Source organism: Ranitomeya variabilis, chromosome 7, assembly GCF_051348905.1.
Source record: "Ranitomeya variabilis isolate aRanVar5 chromosome 7, aRanVar5.hap1, whole genome shotgun sequence".
NCBI lineage: Eukaryota > Metazoa > Chordata > Amphibia > Anura > Dendrobatidae > Ranitomeya > Ranitomeya variabilis.
In genome coordinates this window covers 36,400,780-36,426,802 of record NC_135238.1, presented here as the reverse complement: position 1 = coordinate 36,426,802, position 26,023 = coordinate 36,400,780, and the positions used below count along the sequence as shown (strand labels likewise).

Here is a 26,023-nt window from a genome sequence, read left to right as displayed (position 1 = left end):
TGAAAGGAGTGGTACCCGGTGTGGTCTTCTGCTGCTGTAGCCCATCTGCCTCAAAGTTCGACGCACTGTGCGTTCAGAGATGCTCTTAGGCCTACCTTGGTTGTAACGGGTGGCGATTTGAGTCACTGTTGCCTTTCTATCAGCTCGAACCAGTCTGCCCATTCTCCTCTGACCTCTGGCATCAACAAGGCATTTCTGCCCACAGAACTGCCGCTCACTGGATTTTTTTTCTTTTTCGGACCATTCTCTGTAAACCCTAGAGATGGTTGTGCGTGAAAATCCCAGTAGATCAGCAGTTTCTGAAATACTCAGACCAGCCCTTCTGGCACCAACAACCATGCCACGTTCAAAGGCACTCAAATCACCTTTCTTCCCCATACTGATGCTCGGTTTGAACTGCAGGAGATTGTCTTGACCCTGTCTACATGCCTAAATGCACTGAGTTGCCGCCATGTGATTGGCTGATTAGAAATTAAGTGTTAACAAGAAGTTGGACAGGTGTACCTAATAAAGTGGCCAGTGAGTGTATATCATCTCTATGTGTGTGCCTTCCTCTCATTTCACCGTCAATACATGTGAGGGGGCAACTATATCTTTTGGGGTTCATTCCTCTGGAGGCAAGTGAGGTCTTTATTTTCTCTGCAGTACTAGTTAGCTCTTAGGCTGGTGCGTGGCGTCTAGAACCAACGTAGGCTCGCTCCCTGGCTATCTCTAGTTGCGTTTGTCAGGCATAGGGCAGCGGTCAGCCCAGGTTCCATCACCCTAGAGCTCGTCCGTTATTTATTTGTACTTTGCTTGTCCTGTGCTATCCCTAGCCATTGGGGATTCATGACAGTATAGCCGGCCAACAAAGTGTTAATTGTTTGGGCTGAAGCAGGAGAAAAAGAAGTGTTTAAGGGAAATTTTTTTTTTTTTTTTCCCTTCAGAGTTTTGCTGCCTAGCCCTTAATTGCTGTCTAGCTGCTTCTTACCTCCTCTTAACCCTTGAATGGCTCTGATCTTAGCTGTTTAACATGGATGTCCAGAGTTTGGCTTCCAGCCTGAGTAATCTCGCGGCAAAAGTTCAAAACATACAGGATTTTGTTGTTCACACTCCCATGTCTGAACCTAGAATTCCTATTCCAGAGTTTTTCTCTGGAGATAGATCTACCTTCCTGAATTTCAGGAACAATTGTAAATTGTTTCTTTCTTTAAAATCTCGCTCCTCTGGAGACCCTGCTCAACAGGTCAGGATTGTAATATCTTTCCTGCGGGGCGACCCTCAGAATTGGGCATTTGCATTGGCACCAGGGGATCCTGCATTGCTCAGTGTGGATGCGTTTTTTCTGGCATTGGGATTGCTCTATGAGGAACCCAACCTGGAGATTCAGGCTGAAAAGGCTTTATTAGCCCTCTCTCAGGGGCATGATGAAGCGGAAATATATTGTCAAAAATTTCGGAAATGGTCGGTGCTTACTCAGTGGAATGAGTGCGCCCTAGCTGCAAACTTCAGAAATGGTCTTTCTGAGGCCATTAAGGATATTATGGTGGGGTTCCCTACGCCTACAGGTCTGAATGAGTCTATGGCTATGGCCATTCAGATTGATCGGCGTTTGCGGGAGCGCAAACCCGTGCACCAGTTGGCGGTGTCTTCTGAACAGGCACCTGAGACTATGCAATGTGATAGAATTCAGTCCAGAAGTGAACGGCAAAATTATAGGCGGAAAAATGGATTGTGTTTTTATTGTGGTGATTCAGCTCATGTTATATCAGCATGCTCTAAACGCACAAAAAAGCTTGATAAATCTTTTGCCATTGGTACTCTGCAGCCTAAGTTCATTTTGTCTGTGACTCTGATTTTTTCACTGTCTTCCATTTCCGTTGATGCCTATGTGGATTCGGGCGCTGCCCTGAGTCTTATGGATTGGTCATTTGCTAAACGCTGCGGTTTTAGTCTGGAGCCTCTGGAAGTCCCTATTCCTCTGAAGGGAATTGACTCTACACCATTGGCTATGAATAAACTGCAGTATTGGACACAAGTGACCATGCGCATGACTCCCGTTCATCAGGAGGTGATTCGCTTCCTTGTACTGTATAATTTACATGATGTACTAGTGCTGGGTCTGCCATGGTTACAAACTCATAATCCTGTCCTGGACTGGAAAACAATGTCTGTGTTAAGCTGGGGATGTCAGGGGGTTCATGATGATGCACCTCCGATTTCTATCGCTTCATCTACTCCTTCTGAGATCCCTGAGTTTTTGTCTGACTATAGGGATGTTTTTGAGGAGCCTAAGCTCAATTCGCTCCCTCCTCATAGAGATTGTGACTGTGCTATAGAATTGATTCCTGGCAGTAAGTTCCCTAAGGGTCGTTTATTTAATCTGTCACTGCCAGAGCATACTGCTATGCGGAATTATATTAAGGAGTCCTTGGAAAAGGGACATATTCGTCCATCTTCGTCCCCTCTGGGAGCAGGTTTTTTTTTCGTGGCAAAAAAAGATGGTTCCCTGAGGCCTTGTATAGATTATCGCCTTCTGAATAAGATTACAGTCAAATATCAGTATCCATTGCCATTATTGACTGACTTGTTTGCTCGCATTAAGGGGGCTAGGTGGTTCACTAAGATAGATCTTCGCGGTGCGTATAATCTGGTGCGGATAAAACAAGGTGATGAGTGGAAAACCGCATTTAATACGCCTGAGGGCCATTTTGAGTATTTGGTAATGCCTTTTGGACTCTCCAATGCTCCGTCAGTCTTTCAGTCCTTTATGCACAATATTTTCCGTGAATATCTGGATAAGTTTATGATTGTGTATTTGGATGATATTTTGATGTTTTCTGATGACTGGGAGTCTCATGTTCTACAGGTCAGGAAGGTGTTTCAGGTTCTGCGGACCAATTCTCTGTTTGTGAAGGCAGATGCTCTTTCCAGGAGTTTTGTGCCTGACTCTCCTGGAGACTCTGGGCCTACTGGTATCCTTAGGGATGGGGTAATATTGTCCGCCGTATCCCCAGACTTGCGACGTGCATTGCAGGAGTTTCAGGTGGATAAACCGGATCGTTGTCCACCAGAAAGACTGTTTGTTCTGGATGATTGGACCAGTAGAGTCATCTCCGAGGTCCATTCTTCTGTGTTGGCTGGTCATCCTGGAATATTTGGTACTAGAGACTTGGTGGCCAGGTCTTTTTGGTGGCCTTCCTTGTCTAGGGATGTGCGTACCTTTGTGCAGTCTTGTGAAGTGTGTGCTCGAGCTAAGCCTTGCTGTTCTCGGGCCAGTGGGTTGTTGTTATCCTTGCCCATCCCGAAGAGGCCTTGGACGCACATTTCCATGGATTTTATTTCTGATCTCCTGGTTTCACAGAAAATGTCCGTTATCTGGGTTGTGTGTGACCGCTTTTCTAAGATGGTTCATTTGGTGCCCTTGCCTAAGTTGCCTTCCTCCTCTGAGTTGGTCCCTTTATTTTTTCAGAACGTGGTTCGTTTGCATGGGATTCCGGAGAATATCGTTTCTGACAGGGGATCCCAGTTTGTGTCTAGATTTTGGCGGACGTTTTGTGCCAAGATGGGCATTGATTTGTCTTTCTCGTCTGCATTCCATCCTCAGACGAATGGCCAGACGGAGCGAACTAATCAGACCTTGGAAACTTATTTGAGGTGTTTTGTTTCTGCTGACCAAGATGACTGGGTTGCTTTTTTGCCACTGGCCGAATTTGCTCTTAATAATCGGGCTAGTTCTGCCACGTTGGTCTCTCCTTTTTTTTGTAATTCGGGGTTTCATCCTCGTTTTTCCTCTGGTCAGGTGGAGTCTTCGGATTGTCCTGGAGTGGACATGGTGGTGGACAGGCTACATCAGATTTGGAATCAGGTGGTGGACAATTTGAAGTTATCTCAGGAGAAGACTCAGCAGTTTGCTAATCGCCGTCGCCGCGTGGGTCCCCGACTTCTTGTTGGGGATTTGGTGTGGTTGTCTTCTCGTTTTGTCCCTATGAAGGTCTCTTCTCCTAAGTTCAAGCCTCGGTTCATCGGTCCTTATAGGATCTCGGAGATTCTTAACCCTGTATCTTTTCGTTTGGATCTCCCAGCATCGTTTGCTATTCATAATGTGTTCCATCGGTCGTTGTTGCGGAGGTATGAGGTGCCCGTTGTTCCTTCGGTTGAGCCTCCTGCTCCGGTGCTGGTGGAGGGAGAATTGGAGTATGTTGTTGAGAAGATCTTGGATTCTCGTGTTTCCAGACGCAAACTCCAGTATTTGGTTAAGTGGAAGGGTTATGGTCAGGAGGATAATTCCTGGGTGGTCGCCTCCGATGTTCATGCGACTGATTTGGTCCGCGCCTTCCATAGAGCTCACCCTGATCGCCCTGGGGGTTCACGTGAGGGTTCGGTGACCCCTCCTCAAGGGGGGGGTACTGTTGTGGATTCTGTTTGTGGGCTCCCTCTGGTGGTTACTGCTGGTACTGGGTGACTTTGGTGGGTTGCGGCCTTTGGTTTCCACCTGTCCATCAGAGGCTGGGTGTTTCCTATTTTACCTGGCCTTTCTGTCATTCCCTTGCCGGCTATCAATGTATTCAGATGTGCTCTGTTTGGTTCCTGCCTACCTGCTCCCAGATCTTTCAGGATAAGCTAAGTGCTGATTTTCAGTTGTTTGGTTTTTTGTCCAGCTTGCTTATTATGTCTCTATGCTAGCTGGTAGCTCTAGTGGACTGAGGTTCTCCCCATGTGCCATGAGTTGGCACATGGGTTCTTGTAATCTCAGGATGGTTTTTTGATTAGGGTTTTTTGCTGACCGCTCAGTCCCCTTTTGTATCGTTCTGCTTTCTAGTTTACAGCGGGCCTCAATTTGCTAAATCTATATATATCATCTCTATGTGTGTGCCTTCCTCTCATTTCACCGTCAATACATGTGAGGGGGCAACTATATCTTTTGGGGTTCATTCCTCTGGAGGCAAGTGAGGTCTTTATTTTCTCTGCAGTACTAGTTAGCTCTTAGGCTGGTGCGTGGCGTCTAGAACCAACGTAGGCTCGCTCCCTGGCTATCTCTAGTTGCGTTTGTCAGGCGTAGGGCAGCGGTCAGCCCAGGTTCCATCACCCTAGAGCTCGTCCGTTATTTATTTGTACTTTGCTTGTCCTGTGCTATCCCTAGCCATTGGGGATTCATGACAGATCCCTTTCTTACGACCATCGGTACGAGCATCGCTACAAATTCCAGATGAGGCACAAAAACAGCAGGTGCTTGAACGGATATCAAGTGCTCCTTCAATTGGGCTCTCCTCCACCTCAACTTCAACATCACAAATACTCCAGTCCTCAGAGGTGTCACCCCAATCGCACTTGCTTCCTCACAGCTCCCAAGTCTCCAGCCACCCATCTGAGTATGGGGTAACACAGATGGTTGAGTCTGCAGAGCTGTTTACTCATACTATAGCCTGGGAATCAGAGGTCTGCTCCAGAGCTTCTGTGAATCCAGATGAGGAAATGATCTGCACTGATGCCCAGAATCGTTATGTGTCGGATCCAGGCCCAGATGAAGAAGGTTCTGAGCATAATGTAGACCCTTGTTCCCAAACTGTAACTCCTGTTGGTAGAGACAATGAGGAAGGTGATGATGAGACTGAGATACCTGATTGAAACGAAAACTTGACTTTTCGGTCAGGGCAGGAAGAAGTTGGCTCTGAGGACGACGGGTGTGAGAACACACAGGGTGATGATGATGAGGTTGGAGACCCCACTTACTGTCAACCCACTGTCCGCCAGTCCATGAGGTCAGCAGAGGAGGTGGAGGAGGATGCTAGTGACGAAGAGGTTAGGTTGTGCCTCCCTGGACAGAGACGGAGTACAGGAAGCACGTCAACAGCTGCATCCTCAACCACAACTGTGCCTCTGAGCACAAGTCGTGGTGGCTCTTCAGTTCGCATGGGCTCTAAGCCTTGCATAACCTGGGCATTTTTTGAGATCGCAAACGATGACCCAACTCATGTTGACTGTAAGATTTGTCACCAAGTCTCCGTAAAGACCGAAAAATGAATTTTGTGAGTACTTCATGCATGAACCATCACAAGGATATGAGGCATAAGTTGCAGTGGGAAGCTCACTGTGCTACAATGCGTCCTAGTGGGCCGGGCCAACCACCGTCTGCCTCATCAAGTGCATCCACGGCCTCTTCATCCTCTGTGACTGTGGTGACAGCAGTCGCACATGGTTTTGGATGCAGACCTTTCACCTCTTTACCCGCAACAGCCAGTGTGATTGGCAGGTCGTCAGTACATTTGCAAGTGGAAACACCTGCTGGTGTTGAGCGCTCTCCGACATCGAGACCACCAGATTTTGATCAAGGCAACATAATATCTCCACCTGCACCTTCCTCACAGACCAGCAGTTTGCTGGGGACACCCTACTCAACCCCGTCTAAGCACGGCAGCCAGCCCTCGGTCCCTCAGATGTGGACAAGTAAAAGACCATTTCCTCCTAGCCATGACAAAGCTAAGAGGTTGAATTTCACCATCTGCAAGCTGTTGGCTACAGAAATGCTGCATTTCCGCCTGGTGGACACAGAGGATTTTTGAGACCTTATGTCCGTCGCAGTGCCCCACTACCAGATGCCCAGTCGCCACTACTTCTCAAAGAAAGCTATGCCTGCGCTACACCAGCATGTCGCACACAACATCACCGCTTCTTTGAGAAACTCTGTGTGTGACAGGGTGCATTTCACCACAGACACTTGGATGAGTGGACATGGACAGGGGTGTTACATGTCAGTGACTGGGCACTGGGTAACTATGGTGACAGCAGGAGAAGGGGCTGCTCCACTGCTTCTGCCTCCTCAACCTCCTCTCGGTCCTCCACCTGCACCCAAAGCATGTCTGGTAATGCCACCCGTGTTCTAACTGCGCAGAAGGAATCCTGCACACCTCCTTACTATTTATACATATTAGTCCATTAATCAATTTCCAAAGAACACATTCAACATTAATGATTCCCAAAAGGCCCCCCAAAATATTACACAGGCCACAGAATGTTTAGTTCAAAACATATAAATTTATTTGTAACAAATGAATAAAAAAAATAATTATTTAACATATATAATCTCATAGATATAATAATAATAATAATAATAATTTTATTTATATAGCGCCAACATATTCCGCAGCGCTTTACAACTTATAGAGGGGACTTATACAGACAACAGACATTACAGCATAGCAGAAATCACAGTTCAAAACAGATACCAGGAGGAATGAGGGCCCTGCTCGCAAGCTTACAAACTATGAGGAAAAGGGGATATGCAAGTACCTCCAATCCTAATAAAATGGTCACACGTAACTTGTACAAAGGCCTAAATGCTGACACCCAGATAGTAAATATTAGTGTAAGCCACATATAGCTTTATTCCATTAACTGTTCTCATGCCACTTTGTAGGTAGTATGTCTGATAAGTTTTCTCTGGTCTTGCATGCACTTGCAGAGGTAAATATGATCTGATGGTTGTGCCGTAGTTCAATTTGAATTCGCTAATATTGCATGGGCTAATGGCAGTTATTTGGGATCTTAGGTCTGTGTACCAAAAAATGAATTATCTATTTACCTGCAATATTGATTGTTAAAATCATATATGCACCACTGCTGCTAGTCATATATTTTATGCACATTGGCGCTTTAATATAGGGTTGTGTTTAATTTTTGGGCAACTTATCAGACATACTACCTACAAAGTGGCATGACAACAGTTAATGGAATAAAGCTATATGTGGCTTACACTAATATTTACAATCTGGGTGTCAGCATTTAGGCTTTGTACAAGTTACATGTGACCATTTTATTTGGATTGGAGGTACTTGCATATCTATGAGATTATATGTTAAATAATGAATTTTTTAATTCATTTGTTACAAATAAATTTATATATTTGAACTAAACATTCTGTGGCCTGTGTAATATCTTGGGGGGCCTTTTGAGAATCACACCTCCTTACTATGCTGTCACCAGGGCTCAACGGCATCAGGCGGTGTTTACCTTGAAATGTCTGGGAAATGGGAGTCACACAGCTGAGGAGTTGTGGTCAGCTCTGGAAACCAAGTTCCATCAATGGTTGTCTCCACTGAACCCTCAGCCAGGGAAGGCCAAGTGCGACAATGCTGCAAACCTGGGTGCGGCCCTTCGCAGGGGCAATGTCACACACGGGCCTTGTATGGCTCACGTTTTGAACCTGGTTGTCCAGTAATTTTTATCCCACTATCCCAGACTAGATGGGCTTCTGCAGAGGGCACAGTCGCTGTGTGCTAACTTCTGCCGTTCGCATCCCGCAGCTCAACGACTTACATCTCTACAGAAGTTGTTGGGCCTGCCAGTTCACTGGTTGAAATGCAATGTGCCCACACGGTGGAATTCAACTCTGCACATGTTGCAGCGACTGTGGCAGCACTGACGAGCCCTGGTGCAATACGTTATGACGTATAGCCTGGGCCAACAAGATCCAGAGGTGGGGAAAATCACGCTGCAGGAGTGGTCTCAGATCAGGGACCTATGCACCCTTCTGCACAGTTTTGAAATAGCGACGAAGATGTTTAGTGCTGATGATGCCATTATCAGCATGACTATTCCAGCCATTTATATGCTGGAGAACACCTTACACAGTGCTCAGAGTCAGGCGGTGGGACAAGAGGAGGAGGAGGAGGAGGAAAAGGAGGAGTTGTATGCGGAAGGGATAATATCTCCAAGGTCCAAACGGTCGGCAGCACAAAGGCAGCTGGCATTGGAGGGTGGGGGAGAGGGATTACCAAGGGTTAATGGTAGCAGCCAAACTGTTGAGGAAGGTACAGGAGCCGAAGAAGTGGAGGATGAGCTGGTGTTGGGCATGAAAGACTCATCAGATGAGGGAGACCGTGATCAAATTTCTGTTGTGCGAGGTGGGGGGGAGAGGGCAGAGGAAGAAAGCATGATTCTCACCTCACCTCCACAAAGACAACAAGGACTTGGTCCTCCTGGATGCGCAAGACACATGAGTGCCTTCTTGATGCACTACCTGCAACATGACCCTCGGATTGTCAGAATCTGAAGTAATGCCAACTACTGGGTTGCCAGACTCTTAGATCCCCGGTACAAAAGTAAATTTGGTGAAATAATTCCTGCCATAGAAATGGATTCACGCATGCAGGAGTATCAGCAGAGACTGTTACAGAATCTTACATCTGCTTTTCCACAAAACACCAGTGTGCACATAGTGAATCTCTGAGTTCTAACTTGCCAACCATGGGACTTTCGAGTCATCACTCAAACCATAACAGTACCATCGAATCTGGTGGTAAAAGCAATTTTTTCCAATCATTTCAAGAATTTTTTTACACCATCCTTTGCAAGGCCACAGGAGATAAGAAGTCTGATGCATAGCCAACGCCTAGAGAGGATGGTACAGGTGTATCTCCAAGTTAACATCGATGCCATGACTGTGGAACTGGACCCTTGCACAATTTTGGGCTTCCAATCTGGAAAAATGGCCTGAGCTCACCACTCACGCCTTGGAGATCTTGTCGTGCCCCGCAGCCAGCGTTCTCTCTGAACGTATGTTCAGCGCTGCTGGTGGTGTACTGACAGATAAGCGCACGCGGCTGTCCAGTGACAATGTAGACAGACTAACGTTCATCAAGATGAACAAATCCTGGATCGGCAAGGACTTTTCTACCCCAGTGTCATCCTGGGGAAACTAAAAGTTTGATGATTTTTAAAAATCACCTCATCAACCATTTTAAGAAATTCTGGGGAAATTGAGGCCACTTAAGTGGTGTCTGTGACCCAATTTTTGAAAAAATGGAGACCCTTTTTGGAGTCCCCTTGCTGTGTTTTACATGACGTTGGTGCAGCGCCCCAGAGTCCTGGTCGTTGCAGTAGCATGGTTCAGCCACTAAGGGGGGCCATGCTGCGTTCGATGGCACGGAAGGAGTTCTCTGAGCAGGTATCACAGTCACCAATACATTTCACAGCTGGGCCTCCGGGGGGAGCTAAGGGTGCTATTCATTAGGCCACTCCCCACCATAGTGGGTAAACTGGGGGTCAGGCAGGAAGTTAGAGAGAACGCTGACGGGATTGAACGGAGCAACACCTGGTGGCAGAGGGTGTTGTGAAGGGAGAGACTGTAGGGTCTCTGCCAGGGGTGGGATCCTGGCAGAGGCTTGGCATGGAAAGAACGTAAAGGGACCGTGCCTGCTCAGCATAGCGGCGGTGCCCAAGGAAGGACTAAGAAGCGAGATAGATTGTGCTGAGTGAGAAACGAAATCAAGCGAAAGGAGATACCAGTGAGGGTTGTGCTGAAAGAGGCAGCACCTTACTGAGGCGCACTACCGGTGGCCGGAACGCCGAGGAGGTAAAGAGTTTCAAGCCATACCTCAGACCTACGGCAGGGCAGTTAGCTTGAGGCGGACTGTCTCACGCATCACCCAGGAAGGCAAAGGGGGGTACCAACAGGAGAGGGGCGCAGATAGAGTCCCGGAAGATCTCCGAGCCTCCCCGTCATACGGGTGCGTTCCTACCATAGTATCTGGAGGGACGAGGAAGATCATTGCGAATTAAGTTGTTGTGAGGGAACACGAGAAACAGACACAACAGTTGTGGGGTACTTTCCGTAAGCACAGCAGGGAAGGACTGCAACACATAGCGCTAGAAGGAAGGCACCGATTTCCACCTGCAAGGAGAGCTCTGGAAGTGCCATTGGACCGGCCGGACTTGCGCAGCCTGGTGAGCCGTATTCCGGACTGAGGACCCAGAGAGCTTCAGTAAAGAGGTAAAGAGACTGCAACCTGGTGTCCTCGTTATTTACCGCGACCTGCACCCCACAACTGCACCGCTACAACATCACTTATTGCACCGGACGTCCCCCACTGACAGACAGGGCCACGGACCGGGTCTAGCCACCGTGACAACCCCAGGACTGAGACCTTGAGGCCCGGCTCCGGGTACCCCTCGGCCCTGCGGCGGTGTGGGGGCGCTCCAACTTGGCGTCACGAACAGGATCTACTTAAGCCTGAAGAATCAGGTCATGTGTGCCTAGAGACTGTGATTTACTGTGCTTGGACTGTACTTTATTGCAAGACTGTGTGCTGTGCCATTTGCCGCCAAAATCCGCCGCCATTGCAGCGCTGAGGAGAGCGCAGGAAGAGAAGAGGGGCGTGGAGTGGGCGTAGCCGAGCTGGAGAGCGCGAACAGTAATGGCCGCCCAGTCTAAATATTTCTGTGCAGTGAGGACGTGTCCGTCAGCAGCAGAGATCCGCCTCCTAATCCTTAATGGGGGGCGGAGGCAGAGAAAACGAAACTGCTCACGCAGGAGAGAGCGGGAAAAAGACCAGGAAGCGACCCACGTGGAGGACGCTATGGCTAGCAGCTCCGAACCCGACAGCGGGGTTGAAGTGGAAGTCTCCCCTGACTACCCGGCTGAGCCCAGCGGCTTGTCCTCCGTGGATAACACCAAATTCCTGAGAGCCGAGATGGAGGATTTATATAACCAGCTCCTCCAACTGCATGTGAGAGTCCAGGCCCCGCATCAGGTAGGACCGGCAGTGGATTCCCGGACATCGGAAGAACCAACGGGACCTGTCGCAGAAGGTGGAATCGTACCAGTGGGTGAGTCCGCCGATCCTACCCCACTAGCAGAGGGTGTGTTAGTGGGTCCCGTAGTAGCACCACCTCTCCCGGGGACCCATAGACTTCAGCGCCTGTTACCATGGGAGGAAGCCACGGGCATGGAACACCGTATGCGAGCCCCAATCACCCCTACTCCCTTGCCGTGTGAGGTCAGCGCGGAGCGCACGGTGTGCCGCTGGGTGAACCCTGGATCCAATCTCATGGGGTTCCCCGGGGTGGAGACCCAGAAGGGAGAAATGGTACAGGCCCTAAGCTGGGAGGAATACCAGATCCAGCTAGAACAGCGGTGGCGAGAGGAAGAGAAAGCACATCAGGCTAAACGGGAGGCCTACCATCAAAAAGATTTGGCGGTCAAGGACCGGGCCCGTAAGGACCCCACCACTCACCAGGCCCCGCGTAGGCAGGGTATCGTCACTGTCTTTAAACTCCAAGGAGGCTGGGGCTTCATTAAAGAACCGGGGCTATACGCGGAGGTCTTTGTTAACCGACGGGATGTTGAGTCACACCTTAGAGAGGGTCACCCCGATCGAGACCTCTATCCGGGAGACAGTGTTACTTACACCCGGCATTTTGGGGAAAAGGGGTGGTTCGCCCTGAACGTCTACAAGAAAGAGAAACCAGCCCCTGTAGCCAAAGTGCCGCCGTGTGACCGACCTGTAACCACCCTGGTCGCCTCCACCTGCCCAACCACAGAACTAGCGATCTGCCACCCGATCGCCGCAACCACCGTAGTGGCTAAAGAAGTTCCTCTGCGGGCGATCAATGTCCCTGATGTGCCAGCACAGAGAGAAGTGGGAACACAGACCTTGATCGCCGCGCACGACCTGGTCGTGCAACAGACCCGAACCCATGGGGTGTATCTGGCAGCGGGAGTGGACCTGAAACCTGGATTGCAGGGGTCCGCCCGCCAGGAGGCGCCTCATGGAAACTTCTGAAAGAAGAGTCACTTTATGAAAATGTAAATAGTTACTGTTTGTCTTTTATTCCTTTAAGTTGCTGCTAAACCCGCCCAGGGTTAATGGATCCCTCTGTTCACCCGGGATCCTCTTTGTTTGTTTTCCTTTCCTAAAATTTTTGCACAAGTTTAAAGAACTGCAGAAATCATGGACTGTGCATGATTCGAACTTCCCTTGTAAATAGTTTGCACCTTCTTAAAGGTGCTCCCTACTGGTTTTAGCCAAAGACACTTTGCGAAGATATTTGCCCTATTTGTTTGAGCCAAAGACACTTTGTGAAGATACCTTTCCTACCGGTTCTAGTTAAAGACACTTTGCGAAGATACCATACCGGAACCTTTGCATGGGCTGGTAGGCTGAGAAGACGAGCTACCTTAGAAAGACTTGGTCTCCTCTTAAAGGGGATGTGAGAAACTGAACTTGAGAGAGATACTGTTGCAGAACAGTAATGCCATAATGATGCCTTGAAAAGAAATGTAACTGTTTTACATGCCGAGTTATATGTGTTGAATTTGTTAAAATGTGAAATTTGAATAATGTTTTGAAGACAGGAAAGATGCAGAGAGCCCGTAGGGGTAGAAGTAGAGGTCTGCATAGTTGAAAGTAAGAGAAGTAATAATGTGGGTGAGGATAGAAGGTAAACCCTGCGTCCCCATTGAAAAGTTACTTTATTGCTAAGGACAGAGAGTGAACCCGTAGGGGTTAGAGAGTGAGTCCTTAAAGGGGCCGAGTAGAGCTGGCTCAGAGTTCTTCAACCGAAAGGAATGTTATGTCTATACTGTGTATAGTAGCGAAAGGCAGTAGGCCCTGGCTGAACAGGGCGGTCCTGTAGAAGAAAGGAGAGGCAGTAGGCCTGGTGCCGTAGGGACAGGCGGTCCTGCAGGTTCACAAGAAGGAGAATGTAAAGTTGAAATGCCTTATAATGTGATTATAGGAAGGCCTTTGATAGACTAAGAGTGTGAGTTTCTTAAAGGCAATGTTAAGTTATTATTTCAAAAATTGCACTAAATAGAATACCCGGTTGGGTAACAGAAGTTATTTATACTCTGTAAATTATAAGGTTAATTATGTTTGTAACGTTACAAGTGTCCTCACCTCCCATAAAGGGAAGCCTACTTAAGTATACTTATTGTTATTTGCACTCAACAAAATTGTATGTCTTTTTGCTAACCTGTATTGTTGTTTTTCTTCCCAGTCCCGGAGTACTGTGTTTAACCAGGGGGGAGTGCAGCGCCCCAGAGTCCTGGTCGTTGCAGTAGCATGGTTCAGCCACTAAGGGGGGCCATGCTGCGTTCGATGGCACGGAAGGAGTTCTCTGAGCAGGTATCACAGTCACCAATACATTTCACAGCTGGGCCTCCGGGGGGAGCTAAGGGTGCTATTCATTAGGCCACTCCCCACCATAGTGGGTAAACTGGGGGTCAGGCAGGAAGTTAGAGAGAACGCTGACGGGATTGAACAGAGCAACACCTGGTGGCAGAGGGTGTTGTGAAGGGAGAGACTGTAGGGTCTCTGCCAGGGGTGGGATCCTGGCAGAGGCTTGGCATGGAAAGAACGTAAAGGGACCGTGCCTGCTCAGCATAGCGGCGGTGCCCAAGGAAGGACTAAGAAGCGAGATAGATTGTGCTGAGTGAGAAACGAAATCAAGCGAAAGGAGATACCAGTGAGGGTTGTGCTGAAAGAGGCAGCACCTTACTGAGGCGCACTACCGGTGGCCGGAACGCCGAGGAGGTAAAGAGTTTCAAGCCATACCTCAGACCTACGGCAGGGCAGTTAGCTTGAGGCGGACTGTCTCACGCATCACCCAGGAAGGCAAAGGGGGGTACCAACAGGAGAGGGGCGCAGATAGAGTCCCGGAAGATCTCCGAGCCTCCCCGTCATACGGGTGCGTTCCTACCATAGTATCTGGAGGGACGAGGAAGATCATTGCGAATTAAGTTGTTGTGAGGGAACACGAGAAACAGACACAACAGTTGTGGGGTACTTTCCGTAAGCACAGCAGGGAAGGACTGCAACACATAGCGCTAGAAGGAAGGCACCGATTTCCACCTGCAAGGAGAGCTCTGGAAGTGCCATTGGACCGGCCGGACTTGCGCAGCCTGGTGAGCCGTATTCCGGACTGAGGACCCAGAGAGCTTCAGTAAAGAGGTAAAGAGACTGCAACCTGGTGTCCTCGTTATTTACCGCGACCTGCACCCCACAACTGCACCGCTACAACATCACTTATTGCACCGGACGTCCCCCACTGACAGACAGGGCCACGGACCGGGTCTAGCCACCGTGACAACCCCAGGACTGAGACCTTGAGGCCCGGCTCCGGGTACCCCTCGGCCCTGCGGCGGTGTGGGGGCGCTCCAACGGCATCGTCAATTTCAGGTGGGTGGGGTCGCTCCCCCACCCCTTTTAACCTTTAGAAACTACATATATTATGGCTTGGGGTAACACAGATGGTTGAGTCTGTAGAGCTGTTTACTCATACTATGGCCTGGGATTCAGAGGTCTGCTCCAAAGCTTCAGTGTCTGCTAGTCAGCAGAGTAGCCCACCCATGAAGCAAGCTACACCGCCTGTTTATCTAATTACTAATTTTTAACTGCATCTAGCCCAGGCAATACTTAGGGCCTAGTAGCAGTGTCTTCTAGTCAGCAGCGTACCCCACCCATGAAGCAAGCTACACCGACTGTTTATCTAATTAATAATATTTAACTGCATTTAGCCTAGGAAATCCTTTGGGCCTAGTAGCAGTGTCTGCTACTCAGCAGAGTACCCCACCCATGAAGCAAGCTGCACCGCCTGTTTATCTAATTACTAATTTTTAACTGCATCTAGCCCAGGCAATACTTTGGGCCTAATAGCAGTGTCTGCTACTCAGCAGAGTACCCCACCCATGAAGCAAGCTACGTCGCCTGTAGATCTAATTACTAATTTTTAACTGCATCTAGCCCAGGAAAACCTTTTGGGCCTAGCAGCATTTTGTGCTACTCAGCAGAGTACCCCACCCATGAAGCAAGCTACACTGCCTGTTTATCTAAGTACTAATTTTTAACTGCATCTAGCCCAGGTAATACTTTGGGCCTAGTAGCAGTGTCTGCTACTCAGCAGAGTATCCCACCCATGAAGCAAGCTACACCGCCTTCTTCCTTTCTCAATCTAACCCCTCGGCTCTGGGGTGTCCGCTCTCCCTCCAGCTCTCTCCTTCTCACAGGTGGACTACCATGTGTATTCACACTGTGGCAAATCTTTTGAGCCCAGGAATAAGAAGTCGTCGAGATAATGGATAATATGTGCCCCCTTAGAAACGTCCATGACGACCCATTCGAAGAAGCAACTAAATGCCTCAAATAGTGAGCAGGATATGGAGCACCCCATGGGCAAACTGCGATCTATGTAGTAGGCTCTTTCACAGAAGCAGCCCAATAGGTGGACACAATTCGGAGGCACAGGTAGTAACCAGAACGCCCCCTCAATGTATGTTATGGCCATTAGGGTGCCCCTTCCCAACTTCTTGACCCGCCTGATTGCCTTATCAAAGGAGGTACAGTATATAGTACTGTACTTGGTTCCGCGTCAATGTTGTCGTTTACTGACCTGCCCCTTGGATATGACAAATGGTGGATTAGTCTGAATGTATTGGGTTCCTTTTTTGGCACGACTCCCAACAGGGATACCACTACATCTTCTAAGGAAAGTGTTCTGAATGGACCCGCCATTCTACCTAAACATCTTTATTTTTTTTTACTTTTTTGTCGCGATGTCTGGGTGTTGGTAGGCTGATTTTAGATTTTTACTCCAGCCTTTCTTGATTTTAGAAGGACATGACATGCCTATATCTGTGTCTCCTCCTCCTTTTACTCCTCCACCTCTTTTCTTTTCTCATGACTATATGTACTTGTGACTTTTCCATGTGTTTGTTGTGTCTTCTGAGCAGTTTGTCAGCTTTTGGACACCTTTTTTGGAACACGCCCCAATTCGACGAACCGAACTCGAACACTAGGGGGGTGGCTCAACACTACTTGCGAGCCCAATTTTCTCACAAATAAAACATGAATTTTGGCAAAACAGAACACCAGTAATGAGTAGATACAATTGGAAATGCATTTCCCTGTCCTGTCCTCCAATGCTTCAATTATTGAAGGCACATTCTTAGTGAAAGGTTCGCTTTAATTTCATGAATGACTGGTTACCTGGGGTTATGCAATACACAATACTAGAAACATCCAGAGAACAGTTAATCTGATGTTAACTTGTATGCTCAAAAATTATGTGTAAATCAGTAACTTTAGTTACTGCATATGTGCTTTTTATTTCGTATTTGCTGTTTTATTTTTTAGCTCTGATCTATTATGGCACAGCCATGATCAGTGACTACTGCCAAGGAGAGTCTAAAAACCAGCGCCAACCTTGGCAGGAACATGGCGCTACTTTGTCCTTCACTTTCTTAGCTCTGGTAGCTTTGATTGACCTCAGAGGAGGAACAGAGTCCATGTTGAGGTGAAAGTAGGTCACACTCCCCTGCTGCTGAGTTGCTTTGCTGACAGCCCTTTTAACAGCTTCCACATTCTTTGCTCCCAATGGGTCCGCTGTGCTTTAAATACAAAAGTAAAATAACCTAGTCTTTGCCTTTCACTTTTGGGAGAACCTCACAGACTCTTCCATCGCAGAGTTCTAGAAATGACTGACTTTGCTCTACTTTATGCTCTGCCATCTCTTTCCTCTGTTTCGAGGGGGATTAAGTCACTACAGACTTGTCAGTGACTGCTACTTTTAGCTGCCACTATGTTACCAAAATTGTGCTGACTGTACCATTTTTGTTGACTAAGGCACAGGATGTGAAAGATGTAATCAGAACAGGAATTCACTGAAAATAAAGCAATAATGGTTACAGCCTCCCATTGAGGCTACAATCTTGGTAGTTACACACAGTATTGAGGCACAGACCTTGGAGGTTACATATCCACTGATCAATGTTTACGCTGGAGCATGTTGATGTCTCTTTCATACTGATGTACTTCGTTTTAAAATATGACCTATTTCAATGATATCACAAATTGCCTTAGTACTTTCCATTCAAGCAGCTACAGTCATGAGAACATTTCCGTGACAAGCTGTTTCAGGTTAAAAAAAAAGGGGAAGGTGCCTACCTTAGAAGAAACAGAAGAAGGTTATAATTGCCTTGGAACCAGCTGATTATAGTAACATGGGGAAAATTCATGTTATGTATTTTTAGGAATCAACAAAAGCTCAGACATATTTTAATGAAGAAAATCTAGTTTCTTCCGTCCTGGATCTCTTCACTGCTGGAACTGAAACTACATCTACAACAATCCGGTGGGGAATTTTATTGATGATGAAGTATCCGGAGATTCAAAGTAATTCTTGCTGTATATTATAAAATTGTTATAAAACTGTAGGTGAACAGGTACAGTCTCTAAAGGCCACCAAATCACCTCTTCCTGAAGGCTACCACTTTATCCAAATTGTCTGTTATTTATTCACTTTTGCATCATATTCCTTATACTGTATAATGGCCTTCTTTTTGATGACCACCCCTATAGAAGTCAATTTTTAAAGGGAGTTTTGCGTGGTTCTCTCAAGCAGGTTTTACAATACTTGTATACATAAATGATCAATTAAGTTGAGACAATTCTAGCATATATTTTTTGCATTTATTGCATGTTTTATATTTTCTAATGTTCTTGGATGATGCTGCCAGTGCCACCCACCCTAGACAGAGGGGACGTGTGATTTGTGGTGGACTGTGACATTTAGATTTCACCTTAAATGGCTTTTTTTATAGCCAATAAAAAAACAACTTCTAGCCTCATCAAGCTTTAGAACTTTGTTACACGATAGAGTATACCCGGAATTCTTGACGTAATCTCCAGCAGTCTAATAGAGTATGAATGGAACAACAGTGCTCATGCTTGATTTTCACTCCATTTAAAGAGAATCCCAAGGCTGCCCATCTGCAGCACTGAGAACTCGGCTACTGTGAGCAAATTTGCTTTATTGCTCTTGGCAGCCTCTGGCTTTCAGTCATAAAGGTGTGGCTTCAGTCATTGCTCAGTACATATTGAGCTTCAGCTGTAACCATGCCCCATCACTGACTGACTGTAGATACAAGTCATAATAAAAGCCTGTAATCTATTAATTAAATGCATTGGTATTGTTTTGCTAGTACAAAATTAAGCAAAATGTTTTCTTTTGCTTTATAGAGAGGGTACAGGAGGAAATTAAAACACATATTAAACCAGGACAGCTGCCGACAGTTGAAGATCGGAGGAAAATGCCTTATACTGATGCAGTGATACATGAAATTCAAAGGTTTGGCAATATTGTCCCATTGAACCTGTCACATTCAACTCCAAGTGATGTATATTTACGGGGTTACCTCATTCCAAAAGTGAGTTTATAAAAAACTGTACTTATGCTCAAGTACTGTATGTGTTTGCCTATTATTAAAAAGTACTGCTATGGGGTCCACAGCCACCCCAATATCCTCACATTTTTTTAAATGAAATGTATATAATAAAAAAGATATTTGCTGATTTATTGTTTACAGGGTACAGAGGTTATTCCATTCCTGACATCAGTTCTCTATGACAAGACTCAATGGAAAACTCCTAATGAGTTCAATCCCAATCACTTCCTGGATGAAAATGGGAAATTTGTCCGACATGATGCATTTATGCCATTCTCAGTAGGTAAGTAATGAGGACCATTAAGATGAAAATCAAATCATTTTACATGTCATTCAACTGACAAAACACTCCCTAACAGAATTTTACAAGGAATAATATATATGTTTTCTAAATCTTATATTTTGTCCTCCAAAAACGTCAAAAATGTTCTGTGGTCTTATAAAGATGCTCAGCATATGCATGTGCACTTTACAATTTTTTTGCAGTATAGTCTAGAGTAATAATATTATTAAAAAATAATAATTTCATTTATATATTGCCAACATATTTTGCCGCACTTTACAATTAAGCGGGGATGTGTAGAGACAATAAAAACAATACAAAGTGTGAGGCAGTGACCTCTGTTACAGCTAGGGGGCGCTGTATGTGCTCTGAAGAATGTGCATGGAAGCGTAGTGAGGCCATGAGGGCGTACTACAGACAAAGGTGTGGCTGTAATTAGAATAGTGAAGCAGTGACTGATTAAAAAGCCCTGTAGTAGCGGGGGAGGTGTCAGTGTGTTCTTGGAAGCAGACAGGGCAGTTGTCTGCAGAGCTCTCTCTGTGTGGAGTAACACAGAGGCTAAAGGAACCAGAGAGACTGACACCCTGCGTCTTGGGCTGTCTTATGTGTACCCGGCTGCACTCCAGAGGATAAAGAGTACAGTGCACTGAGTGAGTACAGAGACTTGTTACCGGCGTGCTGTCACCCAGGGAAACTGGACAGAGGGAAGTTTGGCCTGTGTATTGACTGCATCATATAGCCATGCATTATTAATGGACTGTATGAAGAAGCTGTATACTATATTGACTGTGTGAGATAAGACAATAAAAGAATGTTTTGTTTGAACTTGCTTGGGTCACTGCCGTTTCACTGTGTATGGTCCTACCGCTGCATCACAAAAGTAACGCGTAGTTCAACTGTTACAGGACAAGTGAGGGCACTGCCTGAACATTTGCAATCTATATTGAAATAGTGGGAGACACAATAGTTAGAACTTGCTTGTCATGTATGGTCCAGCCATCTTTCCAATAAATAAGCTTTTCTTATAAAGCTGCATGATCCGGTTATCAGCCAATATCTTTCTAAGTGCACTTACCATGCGCTATTGGGTGCACGGAGGATGTGGAGACAGTGATTAGGAATGAGCAGATTCGGAATAACATTTAGAAGGAGGGAACAGGGGAGAATTGGGTTGGTGAGTTGAGGTGATAGGCCTGTCTAAAGTGCTGTGCTTTTAAAGTATTCCATTCCAAAACACTGCTGAGGCACGAGAGAAGTCTTGGAGACGGAGGTGCGAGGTTCGGATTATGGAGGATGTTAGTCTTAGGGTACATGTCCACGTTCAGGATGGCCGGTGCTTTGGACAGAGCAGAAAACTTCTGTAGACGTGATGATGCCGGTTGTGTTCATTGCACACATCCGGAATCATCGCACCCCACACATAGGGCCCTGTGTTTTACCTTGCAGTGGTGCAGCGTTGCCGCAAGGTAAACGGACATGCTGCATTCTAAAAAGACGCGCCGCATGTCCAGAATTGCAGGGCCGCCGGATGCGTGTTACCACGCATAGTGGAGATGGGATTTCATAAAATCCCCTCCACTATGCTGTAACATTTGGATGCTGCGGATTGAACGCTGCGGCTCCACGCAGCGTTCAATCCGCAGCTATTCCGGATGTAATACGGCCCGTGGACACATACCCTAAGATGAGCTGCAGAACAGAGTGCGTGGGTAGGGTGATAGACAGAAATGAAGGATGAGACATAGGGTGGTGCAGAACTGTGGAGAGTTTTGTGAGTGAGACATAAGTTTGCATTGTATTCTGTAGTGAATAGGCAACTAGAGCAATGACTGGCACAAGGCAGAGGCATGACTGAAGCGGCTTCACAGAAATACGACCCTGGCTGCTGCCGTCAGGGCAAATTGGAAAGGAGAAAATTTGGTTAGATGGAGACCAATCAGTAAAGAGTTGCTGTAGTCCAGATGAGAATGAATAAGAGTGGCAGTAAGTGTTTTTGCAGTTTTACAGATGAGGATAGGTCAGATTCTGGGATGGTTTTAAGATGCAGGTAAAATGAGTTAGTGATTGGATATAGTGAATAAAGGAAAGTTCTGTGTCAAATTTGACCCCAAGAAAGCGAGTACATTTCCCAAAGTATTCACAGTGTTTTCCTTCACCTGGGGTACGAATTTAGTTTACTTCTCTGACCCTTTGACAAAATACCCTGACCAAGGCACAGTTGTTTAGCAGATCCCCCAAGCATGTATGCATTTAACCACTTTACAATCTGGCAATTTTCTGCTTTGCATTTTCATTGTTTGCTTCACTTTTTCAAGAGCCATAACTTTTTATTTTTGCATAAATATAGCCGTATGAGGGCTTGTTTTTGGCAGGGTGAGTTGTATTTTTGAATGACACCATTGATTTTGCCATATATTGTACTGGAAACGGGAAAAAAATCTAACTGCAGTGAAATTGCAAATAAAGTGCAATTCCACAATTTTTTTTACATTTTTTGTAGGTAAGTGGAAACACACAAACGTTTTCACAGCTGTAACCACACCCACATTGGATAGGGGTGTATATAAAACTCCCCACAAGTCATTTTGTTTTATATACCTGATGAAGGCTCTTCTAAAGAAGAAACGCGTTGTGACTTTAAAGTTTTCATGCATTTTTAATTATCGTAACCATGAAAAAATCTTTAATACTCATTTTTTTTAATAAATTTATCTGACAAATACAAGGTGTCTTCACCATTCTGGACATCGCCCGAAGCAGTGGTTCACATCTGACATCTGTTTGAGGATTCATTCCACCAAAGGGGAGCACCTACGATTTTTTTTTTCTTTTCTCACATCTCCTTTGAATGCCGGCAGTGGGCCGGCGTTCTTAGGAGATTTACAATGTCAAGCACAGGGGTCTTTGCGGACCTTGGCTGTCATAACAACACTTTGGTGCCCAGCAGTCACGTGACTGGGGCATTGATGGACGTGTCTTATGACGCGCTTCTGGCTGGTGTGAGTTAAATGGCTCCACCCGCAGCTGTTAGAGGCACATGACAGCTGATCAGATCAACTGTCATGTGCAGGAAAAGATGCGGGCTTAGCGTTAGAGCCCTTATCAAATGTAGGGAGATGATCTAGAATGTACCTATACATCCAAGGTCATAAAGGGGTTTTAAAGAGTTGCAACCAATAGTTAAAAATGTCATCATACACTGCTTGGTCATGCTTTCAGGTACTTAAATTCATGAAGATCAGCATTCATTTCTAAATACCATAACCATATCTGGGGCAACGAAAGGGAGCAAAGTCAAATTTTTCACCCTTTTTCCAGAATTGATCCTTCAATTGGTATCCTTGTGGAGGATGGAGTATTGTTGTAATATTCTTTGCATGCTGGGGCTTGGTCTGGATATGAAACATCCTGGAGCCATGAACAAGAAACATTCAGTCAAGGTTGCTTTCCAGAGGGTTCTAGGAAACTTTTGTGACTTCCTGGAGGTCTCATGTTTTTCTCTAGGAGACTCGCAGTCATTCAGAGAGAGTTGGAAAGTATGCATCATTTCCAATTTATTTAATTACTACAACTGTTAGGGTCAAAATCAAAATCTACTTTAAACATGACAATTTTAACTCACTATTCCCATTTCTACAGGAAGAAGAGCTTGCGCTGGGGAGGGCTTGGCCAAGATGGAACTTTTCCTGTTTTTTACTGGACTTCTTCAAGCATTTACTTTCTATCCGCCGCCAGCAGTTTCCAGAGAAGACCTGAGTCTCAAGCCTGCCGTTGGATTCACATTAGTGCCCACACCATACATGACTTGTGCGAAGCCAAACTATTAGTTTCGGGTGAAAAACAGAGACAGCACAGAGACAGTTTTTTTTCTTGGTTATGTTTTAATATATTTAATGTTGTACTTTTTTAAATCTCACTATTAAATATCTTTAGCTGAAAGTTGTGTCATTGAATGAAACAAAGCACAGCTCCCAAAGCTTAGTAGAGTAAATCTTGCGATGGCCTCCAATTATCTTAATCAACCTTTAAACTAAAGGAATCGTTTTATTATGGTAAACGCTGATAGGCTTTTTTTTTATTAGGTGTATCTTCTGGCACAAATAAAAATTTTAATGTGCTGTAACTGTGCATAGTTTATATTTTGTAAGATTTGTTTTTTCTTTCTCCTGACATCTTGTGCCTTTAATTTCTGGGACAGAAAATAGAGTAGAACTTTTAGGATCCTCATACCGGTCAGGTTAAAGTCACACAAACATCTAATCTGTATAGGGGCCTCCTGACTTTCCACCAACTAATGATGTCAGGAAACAAACCAAGCACACATATATTTTGGGAAGTTACGAGAGATAGTTGTTGGTCGATTGAGTGTTGGCAGATCTTTTTCTAGGTTGGTTGGCACATGTAGATCACCATTCAGGACCCTTGAGCCTTTCCCCATCACCTTGACTGATAATAGTGCAAACATTCAGGAGAAGGGAAGTCCTGTAAAAAGGTCATTACACACAATGGCATAAAACATCAGAGGAAAGTGCTCTATGGGGCTTCCAGCTATAGTGAATGATTGTAATTGCTGCTGGTATTATTACGCATGAATGCAGGAAATAATGTACTGGTATATAGCTATGCATCTGTCACGGGTGTTTCAGAGACTGCAGACTGTCGCTCTACATCTGACTGCAGAAGGTCTCAGCACTTTGCTTTGCAGATGTCTTCCTGGGCCTTCTGACTTTAGGACCCAGTGGCAATCTCCCCTGGCTCTAGTTGACACATCTGGATCGGGGTGTATATAACTCCCAGCTTGCTGTTGGAAGGCGCGGTTGATATTTCTATTTCCAGTTCCCTGTGGTGGCTATGAACTATAGCAGTCGGATATCTTCCTCTCTGGTGTTTAGAGGACTTCTGAGTTTCTCTCTGAGTCTACTCAAGCTAAGTGTTCCCCCTTGTTTGCGTATCCCATCTGTCTTTAGTAGTAGTGGGGATTGACTAGCATACATCCTGTCCTTCCCAGTGCAGGGCTTATCGCCAGGGTCAGTCAGGGATTAGGTATCCTGCTCGGCGATAAGTGCGGAACCTTTATAGAGATGATAGGGCAGACAGGGAGACATTAGATCTGCCTATGGGTCTCCACTCCCCCCTTCCCTAGTGTTTGGTTCCCTTTCCCTTATCCCTTTGTGTTGCACTTAGCCTTTCCTACATGTTGCGTGACAGTATCTCTACATATCAGAATATTATTACCTGTAAAAAATAAAAATACCATTAAGATCTAAAAATGTAAATTGTCTTATACATAGCAGTGCAACTTGTGGCTCACTGTTGGAGATTCTGCCTTATGAGTTCCTGCTCCTGTATTCAAATAATGAATACAGGAGCAGTCCCATGCAGTCCCTGCATGTCCCAAGGTCTTCGGGCGCGGCAGCTTCTTCCCCTGTTCAGCGGTCACTGGTACTGCTCATTGAAGTAATGAATATGGACTCCACTCCCATAGGGGTGGAGCCGCATATTCATTACTGTAATGAGCGGTACCATGTGACCGCTCACTACAGGAAGAAGCTGCCACACCCGGAGACTGTGGGACATGCAGGGACCGTGTCAGGAGTGCCGGGAGCAGGTGAGTATTTCATATTCACCTTTCCGCGTTCCACCGACGCTCCGTCTTCCGCGTCCTTGGCACTGACTGTGCAGGTCAGAGGGCGTGATGACATATTAGTGTGTGCGCCGCCCTCTGCCTGAACAGTCAGTGTGGAGAGATGGGATGCTGAGAAGCAGCGGGCAGCCACGAGAGGTGAGTATGTCATTTTTTTTTTTTATTAGTGCAGCGGCAGCATTACATGTGGCACAATGTTATATGGAGCATTTACGGGGCCATAATGAACTGCATGGAGCATTATATGGGGCATCTATGGGGCCATAAAGAACTGCATGGAGCATTACATGGAGCATCTGTGGGGCCATAATGAACTGCATGGAACATTATATGTGGCATCTATGGGGCCATAAAGAACTGCATGGAGCATTATATGGGGCATCTATGGGGCCATAAAGAACTGCATGGAGCATTATATGGAGCATTTATGGGGCCATAATGAACTGCATGGAGCATTATATGGAGCATTTATGGGGCCATAATGAACTGCATGGAGCATTATATGGGGCATCTATGGGGCCACAGCTAACTGCATGGAGCATTATATGGGGCATCTATCGGGCCATAAACAACTGCATGGAGCATTATATGGGGCATATTTGTATATGGAGCATCTTATGGGGCCATAAAGAACTGTATGGAGCATTATATGGGGCATATTTTAATATGGAGCATCTTATGGAGCCCATCATAAACTGTTTGGAGCATTATATGGGGCATATTTCAATATGGAGCATCTTAAGGGGCCATAATGAACTGTATGGAGCATTATAAGGGGCTCCTGATTCAATATGGATATTCAAAAACACTTAACCTACTGATGTCTCAATTAAATTTACTTTTATTGGTATCTATTTTTATTTTTGTCATTTACCGGTAGCTGCTGCATTTTCCACCCTAGGCTTATTTTCGAGTCAATAAGTTTTCCCAGTTTTTTGTTGCAAAATTAGGGGGGGTCATCTTATACTCGGGTCGGCTTATACTCGAGTATATACGGTAGCTACAAAAGTGCCAAATTGCATCAAAATTTTGCCGCAACCAAATAGACCAACTATGAGGTGGCATCAGGAAAGGGAAAGTGTTTATCATGTCTAGCAAGACTTTCCAAGTCTAT

General features: G+C 46.0%; 1 protein-coding gene across 1 annotated transcript in view; it reads left to right on the top strand.

Annotated features, from left to right (window-relative positions):
- LOC143785746 (cytochrome P450 2K1-like) overlaps positions 1 to 24,709 on the top strand; it is a 37,275-nt gene extending 12,566 nt beyond the window's left edge. Inside the window, exons 6-9 of the mRNA XM_077274837.1 lie at positions 17,789 to 17,930; positions 18,777 to 18,964; positions 19,124 to 19,265; positions 22,905 to 24,709. Of these exons, the coding sequence (XP_077130952.1) occupies positions 17,789 to 17,930; positions 18,777 to 18,964; positions 19,124 to 19,265; positions 22,905 to 23,092 (660 nt within the window). The 3' untranslated portion in view covers positions 23,093 to 24,709. The remainder of the gene's footprint in view (positions 1 to 17,788; positions 17,931 to 18,776; positions 18,965 to 19,123; positions 19,266 to 22,904) is intronic.
- Positions 24,710 to 26,023: the final 1,314 nt, after the last annotated feature.